This window comes from Chroicocephalus ridibundus, chromosome 6 (genome assembly GCF_963924245.1).
Source record: "Chroicocephalus ridibundus chromosome 6, bChrRid1.1, whole genome shotgun sequence".
NCBI classification, from domain to species: Eukaryota; Metazoa; Chordata; class Aves; order Charadriiformes; family Laridae; genus Chroicocephalus; species Chroicocephalus ridibundus.
In genome coordinates, this window is record NC_086289.1 from 11662471 (window position 1) to 11682613 (window position 20143).

Genomic DNA, 20143 nt, shown 5'->3' on the forward strand with positions numbered 1-20143 from the left:
CCACTGATTTTGTCAAGATGCTTTTGTCAAGCATGTTTCACTAATGCACAATAACTACGTACATTTACAAAAACAAACATACAAAACCAATCAGTTTTGAAAGCTAAACAGCAGCAGAAGATGAAGACAAAGATGACGGCAGCATAAGTTTTGCGGGTACTGTTAGCGTAGCATTTCTAATATTGGACTATAGTCTCCAGTTGGAGAAAATCAAATCTATTAATATAATTAGCCTTATAAAAAACACCATTGTCTAGGTGAACTTCATGTCCATATTTAAGTCTTAAAATGCAAGTTTTCATTTCTGAAAGAATAAGGGGTCTTTGTATTTCTTTATGAGATGCAAAATGCTCACATAAATCTCTGTGCTGACGAATTCTCAATCTGGAGTCCAAAATGGGCAATGGGACAGCAGGAACAGAGGGGCAGTGGCCAGCCAAGGCAGGAGGATTTACAGAAGAGATGGTTTGCCAAGGGTTTTCTGGAGAGAGCAGGGAGGGGGTGGAAGCTTGGAACAAATTAATGGGCAAACTGTTCCAAGCACAGAGACTGGCATGGAAAGATGTGTCCAAACGACTGTGGCTCCAGGTTTGTGTTACTTAACATCACTGTCTAGCTATCTCACTATACGGCCACTAAACACCATGAATAGCAACATGTTTCTCACCAGCAATACAAATGCGCTGTCATCTAACACCCAAGCGTATGAAACCTCCAGTATTTCTGGTAAGCTGAAGAAGGAGGTATATGGAAATATACCAGTCAGATGAACAGCATGTGGGATTTCTCTGGGGAGATGTAACCACACTTACTGCCATCCCCAGGTACCAGCCACCCTAAAGACAGTTTGCAGCGGGTGGCTTACTCATTTAGCTGTCAAAGGCAGGACTACATATAGACTCCCATATGCACACTCCAAGAGTATGTGGATGCTGAAGATAATGGCTTTCCAAACCTACCACCTCACTCAGCTTCAGATACCTGACAAAATACAAATGACCCAGCACAGTGGAACCTGATCGTTGCTTGACCAGACACGGGAAACTGCAGGGAAGAATTTCCCAAGATCTCTGACACCGCAGCTGCTCCCACTGACAAAAGCAAAGGAACCGGGAAAACACTGAGAAGGAAAGAGCACGTATCTCTATTTTGTACTATGTGTAGGTTCAATAGCCAGTCCCGAAAGAAACACTGTGTTCTCTCGGTAGTCTCCTTTTCACTGTGAAAGGGGTCACTTGGGAAGAAGTCCCACAGCCTGTGCTTCAAACAGCTGATAGTCCAAGAAATGGAGGGACAGATGTCACAGGGGACACAGACAGACAGACGCCCTTTTCCCTTCGTACCTCTGGGTGCAACGCCGGGCTCCTGGTACAGTGTTATGGGACAGTGTGTTACCGGCACCGCGCTGGGAGATGATGGTTTGAAGGAGGAAAGCACACCCTCTGCAGGCTGAACTAAGAGACTAGAAAATGTTATTTCTCTGCAAGCAAAGTGGACTCAATTTAATTTCAAAGGTGCTTGACAGGGATTTTTCATAGATTCACTGAAATACGGGAAGAAGAATTCAGCATATCCAAATCAGCAGGAAAAAAAAGGCAAATCTATGATTTATAAGCAGTTCCATTGCACCTCCTGTGCTGGGGCCACAGGGCCCCTTCCATCCAAAGAAAAGAAAAGGCATATAAACAAAATAAAATAGGAATAATCTTGCAAACAAAAGATATGAAGAAATGAAAGTGTAACAAAACATTTTCAGTTATTATGTCATTTTCTATTATTAAGGTCAAACAAAAATTATTCGTTTGAATTTTTACTCTTTTGTTGTTTTGTTGGTTTTTTTTAAAGTGGTCTTCTTCATGATATTTTCCAGAAGAAAACACGGAACACATATACAAAAACATCATCTACTTGCTAAATTTTAACAGATCAAAATAGATTTTAAACATGTACCACAAGGCCTCCATCACTGTAAATAACTACAGAACTACAAATTAAGCATAAAACTAATTAACAAACATCGAGTAGCTAGAGAGTCCACAGAAAAGATGAATATAATTATAGCTCAGCAATTTGAGAAGAGAATATTTTGAATAAGTAGGTAATTAAGTTAAGAGAGGCCTAAAGAAAGATTTCACACTCACATTCATATGCTGAAGCAGTTTAAAAATAGAGAGCAAGAACTGCCTGACTTCACCTTTTAATTTTAGCTGGGTGATGAGCTGGTCCCAAAGACAGAAAGGCACAGCAGGATTTTTTCTCAGCAAAGTGCCCTTCGTATTTTTATGTGAAGGAAATGCAGTATGTTCTATTAATATCCTGCTGTAGCCCTAGATAAGTCTAGGCACCCTTTCAATCAGGAAGAAGTTCTGGTTTGTTTCTTCAAATCCTTTGTACTCTCAAAGACATATACACAAGTTGGAGAACCTGCAAGTGCCCCAGACACTTCATGGGTAAATAACATCCACAGAGGAAAAGACACTTCCCTAGTTTTCCCATCAGTCAGCTCTTGCAATTAGTAAAGCTGTAAGTACGCCACTTTTTCTCTCATGAGGAAGGAAAAGCGAACGACCAAGTTTGCACCTTGAGATAAGTTTCACTTCATTCTCATTTTAATTAATAGCTGGAAAAGAAAACGTTGATACCAGGTAGACCAAGACTACATTGGAGAAAAGGGAAGAAGAAAAAAAAAGAAAATTTGTTTGACTTAATGCTGGCATAATGCCTAGGTTTTCCCAAAGAAGCTGGGGAGAAATACATAGGCTTTTCCCTGCATAAAGAAAGACTGATTCTTCTTCTGGGTATGGCTCCTTCACACACTTCACCTTCCTGACATATCTCTGATTAACCTAACCCAAACACAAGCTTCCCCTCAGCAGGTCCCGGCCCATCCAACGCTGTTTCAGTTTGGCAAATTCTCACAGCGCGGCAGGGCTGAAACCCCTCCTGGTCAATAGCATCACATGGAGAACTTTTCTGTCCTTCAGGGAATGGTGGAAATGAAGGATAACCAGCATGCATATTATTTTTCCAACATATTCTTCCCAAAGTGACAGCTATCCAAGTGAAGGTCGGATTCTCCCCAAAATCCTCAACTGTCTCAAAAGTACCTTCTTAACTAAGACTAATTTTGCTTGATAGATGGTAATGGCTCCTAGGCAGGAGTCTGAGTTAACCCCACAGTGAAAACAAGCCTGCTAAACTCTCCCCTCTTCTTCCACAATTGCATTTCTTTGCTTGTATTTTAGAGCAATAATCAGCAGTTAGACTCCAGATTCATTCACCCCCTCTTATGTTTAGTCTTTAATTATGGATTCATCTTAGGTTCTGCCTATGAACTTCTTAACATGTGTAAATACTGGTCACTGATTCACTCCAGCTACTTCTGTGAATAAGCATTCACAAATTTTATTTGCCAGGGAGATGAAACGCGAGTTAGTAGAAGTTTGCATTAGCACCCTGCCGGGCAGCAATGACTAGGCGAGGATGCCCTGCTGCTCTCATCTGTAGCTCACTATCTTAGTGAACTGTTTGCCCAAAGGCATAGGAGGTTCATACTGTCCTCTTAGTGACCTGCTTCCCATCCATTCAGTTCCTGAGAAAATAAAGCACAGCACAACACTTATGCAGGTGAATCTAGGAAATGCATGTAGTTTGCTTACACCCATATACCTGATATCTTCTGTTTTTAATCTTAACACCATTTTGCCTTTTTAATTACCGTATTTTTTCCATAATCCTACCCCAATCCCAATTCATGTTAGAAGTTCCATATTGTTCTGAAAACTTTTTTCCATTACAATATACAGATGAAGAGCATTGTCTTTTCTTCCAGCCAAAGCATGCTGTGCATTTCATTTGTACACATGTAATTAGCTCATTTACTCTTATCACTCCTAGCATTTCTAGTTTAAGTGTCAGATGCCAAAACTGGCCCACGCATCAACAACACTCTATTCCCACCAAAGGAATGACATCTTCCACTTGACTTCTTGCATCAAATGAAGTTAAAGCACTTGAAACTAAGGGTTGAAGAGATGACCAATTCCGTTTCTTTTACTGAAGATCCCTCTATTTTAATCAGAGATGCCTCCTTGCAAGAAGGTTGTCAGCTGATATTTTTACCTTCTCCTGCTTAAGTTCAAGACAAAGTTTGTAGGGCGAGATCATCGCTCACTGTATCGCTATTTATAGTTACTTACTGTATCCTTATCCTAAGAAGGCCCTAATAAACAAAGCTTCTGATCCTCCTAAATTAAAATTTTAACACGAAGGAATTTTTGTTTGAAGGAGCTTTTAATATTAATGAAATTTCTGCTTTACTTGCTCTAAAAAAAAAAAATTATTTGAAAATTCAATTAAAAGACCACCACCAATTTTTCTTCCTTTCCTTGTCATAAATAGTTCAGATAATGCTTCTCCATCACCCTCCAGTGTAAGGAAATCATTCATGGGTTATAGGTATGAGACTGGTTTTATGTAGCAGAGGACAGAGAGATTCAATTTATCTTTCCCTCTTCTAGAAAGGGAAAAAAGATCCCTTTGGAAGAGTTCACCATGCAGACACACCCCTTCTTTCTACACAGTCCCCTTGTCCTTTCAGCAAGGTAATACACCAGACTCCACCAAGTGGCAAGTACATCCTTGGCAAAGCAGTTCAGATTTCAAAAGGAAACGTACAAAATATTCATTAATTGCTCAAACAAGGAACATAGTCTGAGTTTGCTTCCAAACCCAGCAGGATCCAAATCCAGGGGAAAGATAGGAACCTCTCCTCTGGCTTTATTAGGCTGCCTAGTGGGGCATTCTCCAGGGCTTACCAAAGATGCAATATAGTCACTATAGCACTGTTTTTACTGCATACATACAGAGCAGTGAGCCCAAAGGGGTTGTGGTCTTGAAGCCAGGCTTCCAGCTGTTCCAGCAGCATCATTACCATCAAACCCTGGCACCCAAAAGAAACGCCTGCTGTTCTCACCGCTGCCACCCATGCAGTTCTGTTCTTAGAGCAGTGGTCACTCCTAAAAGCTGGTCACTCTGCCAGCTTTGCTACAGATAAATAAGTACAATTACCTCAGGGAATTTAAATAAAGAGCTGTCTCTCTGTCTCACAGAGTTATATACGACTCTGCCATGTTAGCTTGAAGAAGCATTTTTTCTGCCTCCCTTGATGATTCTGTTATTAAGAGCAGGTGCTGGAGGTGTTGGGCGAGAAGTGATGTACTCCAAGTCTGCTCGAATTACTGAAATGTCTAACCCCAGATCTGGGGTCCATTTGTCACAAGTCAGACCCTTGGACAGTCTCTGCCTTGTCCACTGGGAGTCAACCAGCAAGCCCTCTTCCCACGCTGTGCTATTTGTACAAACTGCCCACTTGGAGGAAAAAGTAGATACAAAGCTGGTTTGCTTCTAGTGAGGTCCCCCAGGCATCCAGCTAAGAGGTGAGAAAACTAAATATAACAAACTTAAAACTACAATTATTGTAGGGGAGCTTGCCAGAGCCGCTCTGAAGCTCCTAATGGTCTGTCAGGGATTTATGGATCAGCTGTGAAAATTTACTCACAGCTAAAACTTGCCAATCAAGTCCTCGGCTTTAGAACACTGCTACCAACTTTCACATAATACAGCTTGAAATTATAGAAGCACCAAAGCAAAACAAGAGCTTTTAATGCTTCAAAGAAGGACACACAAAAGAAGAATCTGTCATACTAAACAGATCGATAAGAAATGCATGGGGAGTCTCTCTTCTGTGTGTTTGTATCTTTGTGTAAAAGGGTCTTATATTCTACAGAGCAGAGGGAGATTACAAACAGAGCAGTGCCAAGTACTGCCAAAATGCACAGTATGAGACAGTATGTTGTACAGAAAAGGCTACAAATGGCTGTCTTGCAGCTTAGAGCAGATTCTCCCATAAACTATGCCAGCAATCCATAATCTTAGTTGCTGATATTTTATGTCTTTGCCATATGGATTAGGATAAAATGGGTTTTTCATGAAATTTATAAAAGCTCCTTTGAATATAGGGGGAAATACCACAAAATTGTATCTGTTATTTTCACATTGTTCCATTAAAAAACTGCAGCAAATGTAACAACAACAATAAAAGAAATCCTGAGAACTTACACGGAAAACACAGCAAGTAGCCAATTTAGATGAGAGAGGTAAGACCGTGCCTTTTTTCTCCTGAACGATCAGCACAAATTGGAAGACAGCAGTGATGGCCTCCTGTAAATGCAGTGCCGTGCAGAGGAGCTGACGGGCTCTTTGTAAACCCCTCTCCACCTCCAACTCTACAAATCCCTATAGCTAGTGAGGCTCTAACACCCCAGAGTATTGGTTTTAAAACATGTCAGGTCATTAACATGCTTTTAAGAAGCACAAAGGAGCATGGATCCATACTCCTCCCTGCACAGCTTCATGCTCTCTTTTAAAAGAGAGGTTTCAATGCTGGAACACAAGGTAACTTTCTGTTATTTTCTTTGGCTTTTACTGTATTAGGTCTCTCCTATCAGCAATTACTGTTCTTAACATTTCTGTGCAGGATTCCTAGTGACCTGGCAAAAAAAAAAAACCCAACTAACCAAGCAGTAAATAGTCATGAAGCCTTGCAGACTTAGATGGTAAGATCTGATCTTCTAAAGCCTTACACACATAAATAATTCTCATATGTATGGATAAGGCTTTGCAAGATCAGTCTCATAGTATATACACTATAACCAAAAAGGAATTTAAGTCTTATTTACCACTGACAAGCAAACTGGCTTGGCCACCTAACATATTGATATAATATATAAGATGTGTTGCTTTACTCTGCACAGATATACTTTAACCATCTAAACAAAATGACTAAATCACTTCCAGCCCTTGCCAATTTCCATTTTACTCCTTTTTTTTTGAAGGAAATGCAATCCTTTAATATTTTGCAATGGAGAAAACCAGCAAAACCTAGGCTGAACAGTAGTGATCCCTTGTCTTTTAGAAGTCTGATCTACCAATCACTGATATGCGATTAACTTAAATTTTATTGTCAAATTTGAAGTAATTAGTCAGCGCTTTTTACTTCTCCAGGAGCTGGAAAAGAGAAGGTATGTTCAAATAATATCCAAAACAGTGCAGAAAATACAGGAGTTGACTTGAATTCAAGTATCACAGAACTTTTATTCTTTTGTTTACAATCTTTGCCTTTGAGTGTTTGCTCTATAAACACCATCCCAGTCAACCACTATTCTTCTGTTTTACTTACAAACATTTTCACCTCTAGACACAACAGTGACACTTTCCAAAGTGTAATGCAAGTCAAAATAACCTGAGGCAAACCTCTTGGGCCATCTCAAAGAGAGCCAACAGAAAGATGCTGGCAAAAGGGTAAGCCCTGCCTGTACCATGAGGAAAAGGTGTTGCTGCAGGATAGAATAGTGACCTTGAATAAAGCGGTGAATAAAGAAGAGAGCCCAATGTTTGGTTATCGGTTGGCCGGATGGTGGAAAGCTGTAGGTGACCTTACAAGAATGTGCCATGAGTGGGGCACAAATGGATGGTGCAGAGCACATGGATAGCAGAGGTGTGAATGTTAAGATGTGTTAATGGAAGAGTTTGGAAGATAAGAGGAGCCTAGCACTGAAAAAAAAAGTCTCACCCTAATTTGCTAATATTTCTCTCCACAGTTTCAGAAGACAAGAGCCATCTTTTCTCTAAATGCCATCCTCAGTCTGAATTGTGCGTAACATCTGACAAAGAATTTTATGTGGGCGAGCGGAGGAAGTCTCTGACAATCTCTGGAGTGGCGTCCAGACTGCAAACCACACAAACACACATAGGTATGCACAGCTCTGCAGGGACTGGAGCAAACTTCTCTGTACCAGAAGTTAATCTGCTCTCACTCTAGTTCCAGGCAGAGCAGAAGGCACAGTGAAAAAAGACATTATTAAAGCATTATACAGCATTTTGTTCTCAATAAGTATTTTGCAATATTATTTCACAGTTTTTTAAAAAACTGAGGCCAAAAAGAGAACAATAAATGTTGGTCAGTGTAATGAACTGTATGTGTCGTCAACCTAATAAAATTACTTAGCACATCTTCCTGTAAGAGAAGAACATGTTAATCAGCAGAGATAGAAATAATATTTCTTACTGTCCTTTAAGAAGGACAGGGAACTGCTGGAGAGGGTACAGCAAAGGGCTACAAAGATGATTAGGGGATTGGAACACCTCTCCTATGAAGAAAGGCTGAGGGATTTGGGTTCTTCAGTCTGGAAAAAAGACGATTGAGGAGGGATCTTATCAACGCTTGTAAATACTTAAAGGGTGGGTGTCAGGAGGATGGGGCCAGGATCTTTTCAGTGGTGCCCAGCGACAGGACAAGAGGTAACGGGCACAAACTTGAACATAGGAAGTTCCACCTAAACATGAGAAGGAACTTCTTTACTCTGAGGGTGGCAGAGCACTGTAACAGGCTGCCCAGAGAGGTGGTGGAGTCTCCGTCTCTGGAGACATTCCAAACCCGCCTGGACGTGTTCCTGTGTAACCTGCTCTAGGTGAACCTGCTCTGGCAGGGGGGTTGGGCTAGATGATCTCCAGAGGTGCCTTCCAACCCTACCATTCTGTGATTCTGTGACTGCAGAAAGAGACTGTGCTGAATTTACCGCTGCTTTTCAACTACACAATACGCAAAAGCCCACAGAAGAGTAAACGAAATGTCAGCCATCAAGCCACTTGTTGCAGAGGTACTTAAAGTCTATTTCTTAAAACAAAGATTCAAACGTAAGTAAAAACGCAAGAGCGACTCCTGCACGTTTCCAAAGAAGCGGCCCTAGCTCCCAGACACCATCAACTCACACGTCTCCCCCCTCTAGGAGAAATACCACTGACATATGAAACTGTAGCTTTTGACACTACCAAATTCAAGACATTTTACATTGCCTGAATTCTAATGATCTGCAGCCTAGTGTACAAAAAGTCACAAGATTTATGGCAAATTGAGGAAAGCTAAGACTAGAAAAGCCAGTAAGCCAGGGAAGGGACCAGGTGATCAGAAATCAGCCAGGGAGCTTGCTCATAACCTGCCCACAATACCATTTTCTCTGTCCGTCCTGGCCAGCAGAAGACATTACTCAAGGTAACAGGAGTTAAACACTTCCTTATCCTGCCACTGTCTTTTCCTAGTAAGAAGTATATCCAGAAGTAATGAAGCAGAATATTCTCCCAGCCCTCTTAAAGCAGTCAGCATCATTAACATTTTGTTAGAGTTTGAACTGTGCAGGAGATGGACTACACTTCACAGCCAGCATAGTGACAGATTTGTATCACCTCCAGAGTCAGCCAGGGCTTGTGGCATCTTTGGAGCATTCTGCAAAGGCTGGTGAAACACCTGCATGTCTTTAAACAATGGAGATGATGGAGGACAAATCTGAACAGCATCACTTAATGCAACACAGCGCAACTCCACCCCAACCCTCTCGGCTGCCCATTCAGCTCATCTCCCAACACGGACATGCAGAAAACTAAAAACAAATCCATCTTCCTTGTAGTTCCTCAGATGTACAACATAAATACGTGGCCTGTGGTACAATTAATATCAGATAAACTCACATTTCACAAGTTTACATACACGCACACACAAATGCAGTAAGCCTGCAAGAAAATAATTGCCTGTGCACTCATAAATACTGATCCTTTAAGAAAACAAGCCTTTGCCCCCTCCCTGCAACAGAATACCCAGTGCTTTTATTTGGAATTTTTTCTAAATAGGCAAGAGGCATTTGTAAAATGGGCAAGGCTTGAGTTGTCAGAACAGGACAGATATTAAACGTTTCTAAAACCCAAAGGGGCAGGCTTCCTTGTTTCACTCAGTGTGTCAAGTGACAGCTTCACTGTGACGGGTCATTAGTGTGACAAAGAGAAAGCAGCTGGACATAGAGGGGCAGAGGCTAACAGAGCGATTACATCCTTAAATCAACTATAAAATGTTACAAAGGATGAAGAGGGGGAAAAAGGTGGGGGGGGATAATATTCAGGGGAATGAAGTCAGTCTGATAAAGTGTCTAGCTGCAAATCAGATCAAAGGAGTTTGTTTAAATTAAAAAAATAATCAAGACAGCTTACTCTTCAGAAAAAGCAGATTCTATTTGAAGGAGTATTTTAAAGTGACTAAAATTACTATTTCATGCAAACAATCCATTTTTTTACCCTCCTAAATAAATTTCTGCAGTCCTCTATGAAGTATAAATACATCTTTGAAGATCTAGTTCCTCTTATTTTGACAGCCCCCAGAAAGGAACAGAACTAAAAGGTATTGAGGTTTTTACCCAACTCCATTTTCCTTTCCTACAAATGGCATCAGAAAGATTTTAGCATCATCACCACAGTGTAGCAGTAGTCACACGTAACTACTCACTGTCAGGTGCATGGAGCTTTGAATTGACAAGGGCTGAATTAAGAGGAAAACCAAAAGAACACATTTCCTTGCCTTCCCATTGATGGGAACAGTAGTATTAAATTTGCCGTAAGAGAGCCACATCCAGGCAACTTAATTTCAATAAAGAGCACTCCATTTCCATGTGTTGTGGTCCAAAACCCACTTATTACATTGCTTCTTATAAAGTATGTATTATTTAACCTTTTACTAAATTTGATATCACTGCTGTTATCTCTCTCTCCACTAAAATATGTGAAAGAATTTTGACATTTCTGGGCAACTAAGAGTTTATTGATAACTAATAATCCAAGCCAGATTACGTGGAGATGTTTGCATGCAACGCGTTACGTCTAAATTCTTTTTTCTGACCCCTTTCCACCTTGTACCTCTGTGCTCTCTCTTCAAGCCATAAATTCAATTTTATGGTGCTTTTCTCACAATAAGCTTGAGTTTTAAATGACAGTTTTTTTAAAAAAAAAACACCAACAAACAGAAAAAAACCCAGACAAACACAAAAGATTTCAAGACAAAGAAACCCACGTTTTCGGTAATTCTTGGTTAAAACAGCGAATATCCATCTTTAAGCTTTGAGCCACACCTGATATACACAGGAGGGGTCATTGGTTTCCATCAAAAAAGAAATTATTTTTAAAAAAGTATTTTAAATGACATGTTAAGAAAAAGAAATATTAAGAGGAAAGAGATATTTTAATTACCTGACTTGAAGGTAATTATCATCACTGATGCTACTTTTTGTAAGCAAATAAACTTAAAAGTGAAGGAGCCCCGGGTGTCCCTGTCCCTGCGCCCCCATGCACACACATTTGGTATACACATTTTAAGTCCTGATTTTAATCAGGTGAGCTCTACGAAGACTCTCAATCATTACACAACAAGGAGCCAGAGTATTGCAAGAAAACGGAGGTTCCCTCGCTGTGTATTTCATAACATACAGAGACAGTGAATGGGAAACACAAGGAGGAGCATAATAAGATGGGTTTAGTTCCCACATTCTCTGGCGAATCCTACACCACGCAGTTTGCATTTACAGCTCCCATCCCTCGCTTTGGTAAAGCTTCTCAGCTAAGACAGCTACAGCACTTTCTGTTTTGTTTTCATCTCCGTTTGGAACCATTACTGTTGTTAAAACACAAACTCCATGAGTTTTCACGGCTCTGTTGGGTAGGGAAGCAACTCAAGATTTTGGAGATGTACTTTAAATGGCAAATGAATATGGAAAGCCTGGATCAGTAACAGTAAGAAGAGAAACAGTAAAGCCAGTGTTTCTCCTAATGTCCCCTTGTTAAGTATCAGTTTAGCCTTTGCCATATATGCCAAACTATTTGCCATGACTAATGTATATAATGGGAGTACATTTCATATTTTATCTCTCCTGAGAGACCTTGAGTTGGGGAAAAAAAAAGAAAAAGAAAAAAGAAAAAGAAACCCCCCCACTTTACACAAAATAAACACACAAGGAAGCAAATAAAAAGCACATGCTTGAACCTAATGGGTTTAAATTTAAAAAAAAAAATATAAGTTGGAGGTTATTTTTCCCAACAAGTTTCCTCCTCACTGCTATAGGAAATAAAAGACTCAAAGCATTCAGCACCAGCCTGCTTACTCCTGTCTGCCCCCAGAACTGGCACAAACTGATGATGACTCGGGCGCAGATGTTGAAAATTCCATCTTCCTTCCAGAGGAGCTCAAAATCCCCAGGGCACAACCCCTTAGGAAAAAAAATTATTAACTTTGGTTTTCCCCTCATTGTTTTAAGACATTGTATTCAATTTGTAAAATAAACGTATGCTCCTATACCAACGCTGGGAGTTTAAAAACTGGCTAAAATTTCCACCCACTGGACAGATATTACCCATGACAAATCATTAGAACTGAAAGCATGCAACCAGCCATTAAAACATACAAAGAGATTGCATTTCAATACAATTAGGTCTCCTATAATTATGGAGTTTACTTGCGGCATGTTTTAAGTGAGAACTTTCACAGAAAGCACTCTTCGTGCAACATCTTTATAGTTAGCACAGGGCCACCACTCAGTCCTTTCTCTCAGTTATTTCCAGTTAGTTGCTCCATCAGACTGCAATGAATCACACACCTGGAATTATTAATAGGAGCCTCCACTCTCTCATGCTGCTTAGGCACTCCAGCCAATCTAACAGCAGGTGCTAAAATGTGTCACAGTGAGCTGTCATCTAAAAATTACATTTTGCAATACCACCTCCAAATTATAAACTAAAATCTTCTCATAAGAGCAGACTTACCTAAAGAGGAAAAAGAAACCAACCCAAAACAGCAGTTCCAAAAACGTATTAAAACCTTTCTGTGCAGAACTGGTATTTCAGGTCTTTTCAGAGATTCCCATACGTGTTTCACTTGTTGGTGCTACAGGACCTACCCTGCATTTCCTCTCCTTCCCCACAACTGTGGTAGAAACCGGTTATGAACACTAACCAACACCATCACAACTGTCCTCCTTCTTCTCAGTCTTCTGCTTTATTTCATATGCAAGCATATGGTTTTGTAAATCATCCTCCGTAGTGTGTAAATTCAGGTTTCCCTTCCGCACCAGCTTTTCATTCTCAGTTCTACAACATAAGGGGTTCGACGGCAATAAGGCTTTTACTTTTGGAAAATAAGAAGTATTTTCCAATCAAACATCACAACAACCTGCACAGAGAGAAAGCTTCAACTGCTCTGTAAATCTTACGATTGGACCTTTATTATCAACTGAAATGACGTTATCACTCGGGGGAAAAATACAACATGTAGACAGCGTATTTCAATTTATATCTTATTGTATTCAGGTACTATCAGCAAGGAATTTCAAACTAGGGATTTGGCTATATTTTAATATTAAAATTACATTATAAATGTTAAAGCAGAGAGATATTAAAAGAATATGGTACACGCTACCTGCGTTGCACAAGTTCAGCCAATGTAGCTGCTACCAAAAACATTTCAGATCTCCGGTTTCGTTAAATTTTAACCCCTGTTCAATGCTAAGAGTTCACAGTGTAGGAAGTAATTTTTTAAAATTATATTGGCCTTCACCTAATATCTGTAAAAATTTCTAACAAAAGTAGGGGGGGAAGAAAGAAGGAATCCAGAGAGCTTTTTAAGTTTAAATGGTATAAGGAAAAATAGAAGTGTTGAAACAGGGAGATCCAGTTAAACACCACACAGTATTCTGACCAACACCGCTCTGCATTAGAATTCTGCGACTGCACACTTGTTTACTGCATCTCACAAAGCAAAAAGATGGCAATTGTTTAAAAAAAAAAAAAAAGAACAGTCAAGAAAATCAAAATGCTTGGGAAAAAAGGTCAGTGTTTTCTTTCCTAGTAACGAAACCATGACTTCATTTTGTAGAAGAACTACTGCTTTCCTTTTCATCCTATTTTGTCAGTCGTAATAACTGTTCTAGCATATTAGAAGTAAATTCAGAAGAGCAATTTAAGATATTCCCTAACATCTCACTTCCTAACAATCACTGAATATCCAATTCAGATTATAAAACACCAAGTTATCATCAGTAAAGCAAAATATAATTTGCCAGCATTTTTAATTAAATGCAGGGTGGAGATTTATTAATTATCAGGTAAACATAAAGGCGCACACCAAATTATGCCGCACGGTTACAAAACCGTATGATCAAGTTGCAGAACCTTAGATGGAGATGTTTGACACTTGCCATTCTGCGTCACATCACCGACAAAGAACGGTCAGAAACATGGCACCTCTCTCAAATCTTTCCATTAAAGACAGGCTCGAAAGGAAACCATCTCAAGTTTTCCTACCTATTACTTCCTAGCAGGCACGACCAGCAAAAACGCGATGCCTTTGTACATAACATGCGCTGCATTAGAAATACAATCATGAAGCAGTCTTGAGAGCTTCACCTATCTGACTTGCAATATGCATCCACATAAAGTCTTGATAAACATGAAAAAACAAGAGCTGTCTTTAGAGACCGTAGTTTAAAATTTAAGACTGATTTTGAGTAAGTGTAAATTACCTTCTGGTTACACAATAATTCATATGTAGCACTGCAGCTGCCCAGCGGATTTAGGGAGCGACCATTAATGTTTCAGTTTCAATGCAAACTCCCAAGTCCATATTATCAATTAGGAATAAAAATGTGGATAGCAAGAACCGTTAACGTTTTTACAATTAAGTTACAAAACATGATTTAAAAGCAAACAGGCAAAAAGAAAACCAAGCATCAATAAATTTATGGCCCACACCCCACAGCAACTTTAAAATTCCAGTTTCATACATATTTATAAAAGATAATATGATTCCCACCTTACAATAAAGTTCATACTCTAAGTTTGCTGTAACGTTAAAGTATACATGCACACATATATTTATATACATGTACTATGCATTTTGCAAATACAAGTGAAAGCGTTTCCTCTGTTAGTTACACTGTTGGGTTTTGTTGACAAACTGATAAAGGCAAATGCCTAAGCCAGCGCCTTTCGTGAAGGGGTTGTTGCAGGAAAACAGCGCAAGCCCAGCTGCGAGGCGGCCGCAGCTCAACAGTGCGTTGTCATACGGGCGCTTCGCTTGACGGCCGAACACAGGCTCAGTCCAGTTGGTGCCCTGGGACATAACCTCAAAAGCGTCTCTCAACCTATGCCGCTTGCGCAGCGCCCAGTGTCCTGCTTGTCAACTCAAGCCACAGGTCTTAAAGTAATAGAGGGCAATTCTAATGGCTCCATAACTGAGCGTTTGTTAGTAGATTTACTGCTCTGTTAAAAGCCCCTATCTCTTTTAACACGTTATGACTTGGGAAAAATCGGATACAGTGCATGCAACCATCTAAAATCAGCACAGACCAATTTATGTGTTACTCTTGCTTCAAGTAGTAACTACAGAGCATTTGGTTTGTCTTCAAGCTTCTCATTCAGCGAGAAATGATTCTCATTTATGATTCTCATTTAGACAGAAAAGTATCGCTCACACCACTGCATCTGCATAGCAAAAGTATTTTTTCCCTCTCTTTCCGGATGGAAAACGAAATAGCAAAATGCCGTTAGCACCACTGCCCTCATTAAGCACCGCTGCCCTCATTAATTAGGCTTCCACGCATGCACAGGTTACATTTTCTGGGACAGTTTTGCAGAGATGCGATCGCTTCTGGCACAACAGGAGCCCCTTTGCTCCAGGCCTGATGAGGAGGGACGCCCGAGCCCGCCGGCAGAAGAGCGGCTGCAGGGCACGGCACACGGCAGCCACCACGGAAAGGCAAAGAAAACTTTCCCGACCGATCCCCGCCCGGAGGAGACGCGGTGCTGGAGGGAAGCCCTCGGAAAACCGACACGAGCGGCTTTTCGGGCAGAAAACCGTAGAGCAGGACCGGTGCCTGTCTTTAGGGGATACGCGCCCCGCGGGGCACCGCTCGGCCGGTGCCGGGCCGACCCTCCGCCCGCCCGGCTGTCAGTCTGCCGGCGGGGGAGGGAAAAGGGGGGCACCGCCGTCGGGGAGGGAGAGCGACCCGCGCCTGCCCGCCCGCCCTCCCGGCCCGGCGGAACGCGGGGCGGCTCTTACTTGTGGAGGAGCTGGGGCAGGCTGGGCGGCGGCGGCATCCCTCGGCCGGTGCCCCGGTTAGGCGCCCCGCTGCGGGCATCGCTCTCCGGCGGGTCAGCGCCGCGGGGGGCCGGGGCCTGGCTCATGGCAGCGGCGGGGACCATGCGGGGAGGCCCCGGCGGCGGCAGGCGCGGGTGGCCGCACAGCCCTCCGCCGCGGCGGCGGGCGGGAGGGAGGGAAGGAAGGAGGGGGCAGAGGACCGGCTCTGGAGGCAACCGCCCCCCTCTCCCCGCCGGGCTGCGGCCGGGCTGGCGACGGCGGGACAGGCAGCCCCCTGCGGCTGAGCCCGCCCTGCGGGAGGGCTGCCGCTACCGGCCGGCGCCGCACGGCAGCCTCGGCGGCGCTGGCGGGGCCGGAGGGGCGGGCGGCGCCCCCGGCCCGGCCTAGCCCGGCCCCCCCCCCACCGTCGGCCCCACCTGGGCGCCGGGCCCGCTCCCTCCCTCTGCCGGCACCTGCCCGTCGGAGCACCCCCGGTCCCGGGAGGGAGCACCCGCACCCCCGCCCGGGGACAGCCCGGCCCCCGGCACAAGCGGTTTTAGCCCCGTGTCCCGGGCGGGGGGCTCGGCCCGGGGGTTGTGTTCGGGAAAGGAAGGGCAATGTGGTAAAGAGCGAGCAGCACCGCTCCGGCAGTGGTTTACAAACATCAAATCTTTCCCCTTCCCAAGGGCAGGGGGAAAAAGTGTGCATATTATTTTAATCCCTCACCAGTAACACTTCTGCAGCAATGTTATTAGTCATTTATCAGACATAGGCTCTGTCAGCTGATACAAAACAGGAGAGGAGGGTGTGCCCCAGCCAACAATGTAAACCTTCTCGACTAACAGAGTCATCCCTAAAGCAAATCCCTGGTCTGGGCCCAACCAAGGAACCTGCTTTTAATAAAGGATCATCAGTTTTGGGCTCCCCTCTTCCAAGTAAGTAAGTTAGCGGGATCGAGACCTACCCAGCAGGGCTTTACCCACTGCTCTAATATCAGAGGATTAAGGATTGGCAGTGCCGCATGGTGATACAGTGTGACAAAAAGGTTTTACCTGCACGTATTTTGGGAGGACATTTCAGATGACTGATGGTGCAGAAATCGCGCTGCTCATACCAAGGAAGTAACACCAAAAACGTTCCTTCCAGGTCTTCTTCCTGGCTTTGCAACACGCTCTGTCAATTAGAGAGGGCCAAGTCAAAGACCCTTTCAATACTTGCTCCTGCGCTGGCTCTGTTTGCTGTGTACCCTTCTCCCAACACACACACACACTTACACACGCACCAAGGAAAGCAGAAACATCCTGGCTTCTTTGAAAAATTAATCCTAATTCAGGGGAAAGATTAATTTTGGAGGGGGTTAGGTTCTCCTCCCCCCTGCACCTGGCGTAGTCATTTACAAGAATATAGCCTTGTAAATGGGTACAAAATACTACTACCAGTGACTGGAAAATTTTAAGTTATTTGCATTTATCACGTACTTTGTACTCTGCAGATGGAGAGCACTAACCAGGTGCAGGGCAGCAGAGAATCGGGCCGTATTTCATTTACACAGTTACTTAGTAGTAACATAACACCAAATGCACCTTCTGAACGTGAATGGCAATCAGTACTTATTTAGACACATCGACTTACACACATTATATTCTGAGAAATACAAACAACGGAGTTTCACATCCTTTCCCTCAAGGAAGAAAGTTTTGGAATATTATTTGGTTTTGGGTTCAGCAAGGGCCAGGCGGTGGTCAGAGCTGTGTAGCTAATAGATGGCTGATCTTCCAGCAAAGGAAAGGTAAGATCTGGCAGACAGGTGAGGCAATGCACAGAAACAGAAAGTTTAGCCTGCCATGCTATCTTTGCCTGGGATTTAAAGGAAGTCTCAGGTGTCCACTGATCATCCATAGAAAAAGTGGCTTTGTGTGAATTTCCTTCTTGTTAGAGCAGCAGGGAAAGCCCTTGAGAAGCCAAGCAACAGCCGCTTTCTGCTGCCTGTAATTATTTGAGGAAGTGAAAGATGGTGACTCATGGCTCAGAGGGCAGCAAGAGCACAGCTATGACACTAATGCATGGCCCTGGATTAGGAGGTGGATCGTCACAAGAACGTGTTACTTCACACAGACAGTTATATCACATCACTTGTAAAAATGGATCAAGTGTGTTTTACTAGGCACTACTATTTCTGTGTTTAATACATACAGCGTACAACTCAGCATTCAGACTCAGCATGGGGTCTTAAAACTCTGCAACAATTTTCTCTGTTCGTTCTCTTTAAAGCCACACTTCTGATCCCCACATCTGCTTTTTGTCAAGTTTTTTTTTCCCTTTTTCTGCCATACTACAGTGTTTGGCTTGGCACAATTTGGTGTGGCAGAAGCACAGCCCCCTCACCCCCAGCTGGTCCCTGCCTTACCAGAGGGCACCTCGCTCGGCTGCTGAGGTATTTCACTGTATGTCCTACATGGAAATAAATGGGTGAGTGTATTACTGCTTGTCAACGAGCTGAGACTAGGGTTCACGGACTTTCCTATTCAAGAAATCAACATAAACAGTTTTCTGTCCAAGCCTTACAGTATTTCTGGAGCACTGCCATAACAGAGGAAGAACAGTAGCTGGGCCAAACAACACAGTTTTATAGTTTTAGAGTCTGGATTTTGCAGTGGAGCTGAACAAGTGCAAACTGTTATACAAGTTCCTGTTCTCCTAATATGGAACACAGTTACTTATACACATGAAGAAATCGTATGTGTCGTTTTTTTCCCTTGGCTAGAGTTGCATTCTGTGTTAGTGTAACTGTCAGCTAAGGGTGATTTTGGCAATGAACTTGGCAAAATGCTGACCTTCCTGTTGCTGATGTCCAGGTTATTAAATGTTTGTGATTTTAGATTAAAACTGATGATTTTTTCAAAGCATCTACGTGACGTGTTTTAACAAGCACTTATGCAAAAAACTCTCCAAGCTAATATTTCTGCTGAGATTTATATGCTTACTGCATCTCCAAATATGATTAAAAACAACCCCCAACTTTTGCAATGACTTTTTTGGTTTTCCAGTTGTAGGAGTCTGCGTGCTAAAACCGAAATCCTGATCTAACTGCTGTTCTAACTTGCATAAGTATGAATCAGAAACAGCTCTCTGGTTTACATGAACTCACAGCCAGAATATTTAATTTTTAGGAGGGTAGATTAACAAAGGCACAGGCAGAACCCAAAAAACCCAGCAAAGAACCATAAAGAAGAAAAGTGATGGAGCCAGGCACACACAGGATACTGTGTCCCCAAATAGTTCAGCGTCAAATAACAAAAATAGCTATAACTTCATTGCTTTAAGAGCTCAATTAACCATAGAGTTACACAGTAGCAAGGAAACACAACTAAGAATAAAAGATTATATCAAGTCAATAAGCCTATTAATCCAACTAAGACCTCTCTTTCGTTCGTGCCTGAACCTGTCTGTCTGTCTGTAACCTGAAATTTAATCTTTTGTGAATTCAACACCCTAAACGTAATCCTCTGTGAAATTAATATATAATCAACCCTCCATTATCGGGGGAAACAGGGGTTTGAAAAAACTGGAAGACAGAAAACCTAGATAATACAAGTACTTCTGGGCCAGGGTTGGCCTCTTCGTAAGCGTTGTGCCCTAGTGCACAGGAATTTTAATTCATGTTTATAAAGCGTGATCTCAACAGTGTTGTGATGGTTCTGCAAGTAGGAATAAAATAGTCATTAAAATACAAAAATGATCTCACAAAGAATAAGATGTGTGCTCTTAAATAGGATTGAAGTAACATAAGTATCCAGTTGCAGGAATAAAAGACTTCATCTAGGAAGAATGGCAACATCGTACTCCTTAACACACTGTGGAGGGAGGCAGGAAAGCACTCTCTTACTCGACTTCCAAAACTAATGAAGGAAAATACCTACAAATTCCAGAAAAAGGATGAAAAACACTTCAGGCCTGGCAGATTATGATTATTAACACATTAGCTTTTCCCAGGTTATGCTGAACCCTGTTTCTGGGACTTGCTCTGCATGCTTGCTTGTTGTTCTTCTGATTGTTGTTTGGATAGAGAAGCTGAGGATTGAAGCAGAAATTTCCAGCGCCTGGGTATATGAAGTCTGTCTCCTGGGTAAGTCTCTATTC

At 42.3% G+C, this 20143-nt stretch overlaps 1 protein-coding gene across 5 annotated transcripts in view; it reads right to left on the minus strand.

Moving 5' to 3' along the window:
* The window catches only part of RBM20 (RNA binding motif protein 20), a 105217-nt gene extending 88778 nt beyond the window's left edge, over positions 1 to 16439 (minus strand). For 2 of the 5 annotated variants that reach the window (XM_063337722.1, XM_063337721.1), the window contains exon 1: positions 15986 to 16439. In XM_063337722.1, coding sequence (XP_063193792.1) covers positions 15986 to 16128 — 143 coding nt within the window. In that variant the 5' untranslated portion in view covers positions 16129 to 16439. Of the gene's footprint in view, positions 1 to 12693; positions 13098 to 15985 lie in introns of those variants that run through there. The other 3 variants (XM_063337723.1, XM_063337724.1, XM_063337728.1) reach the window with 3 other exon arrangements.
* Positions 16440 to 20143: the final 3704 nt, after the last annotated feature.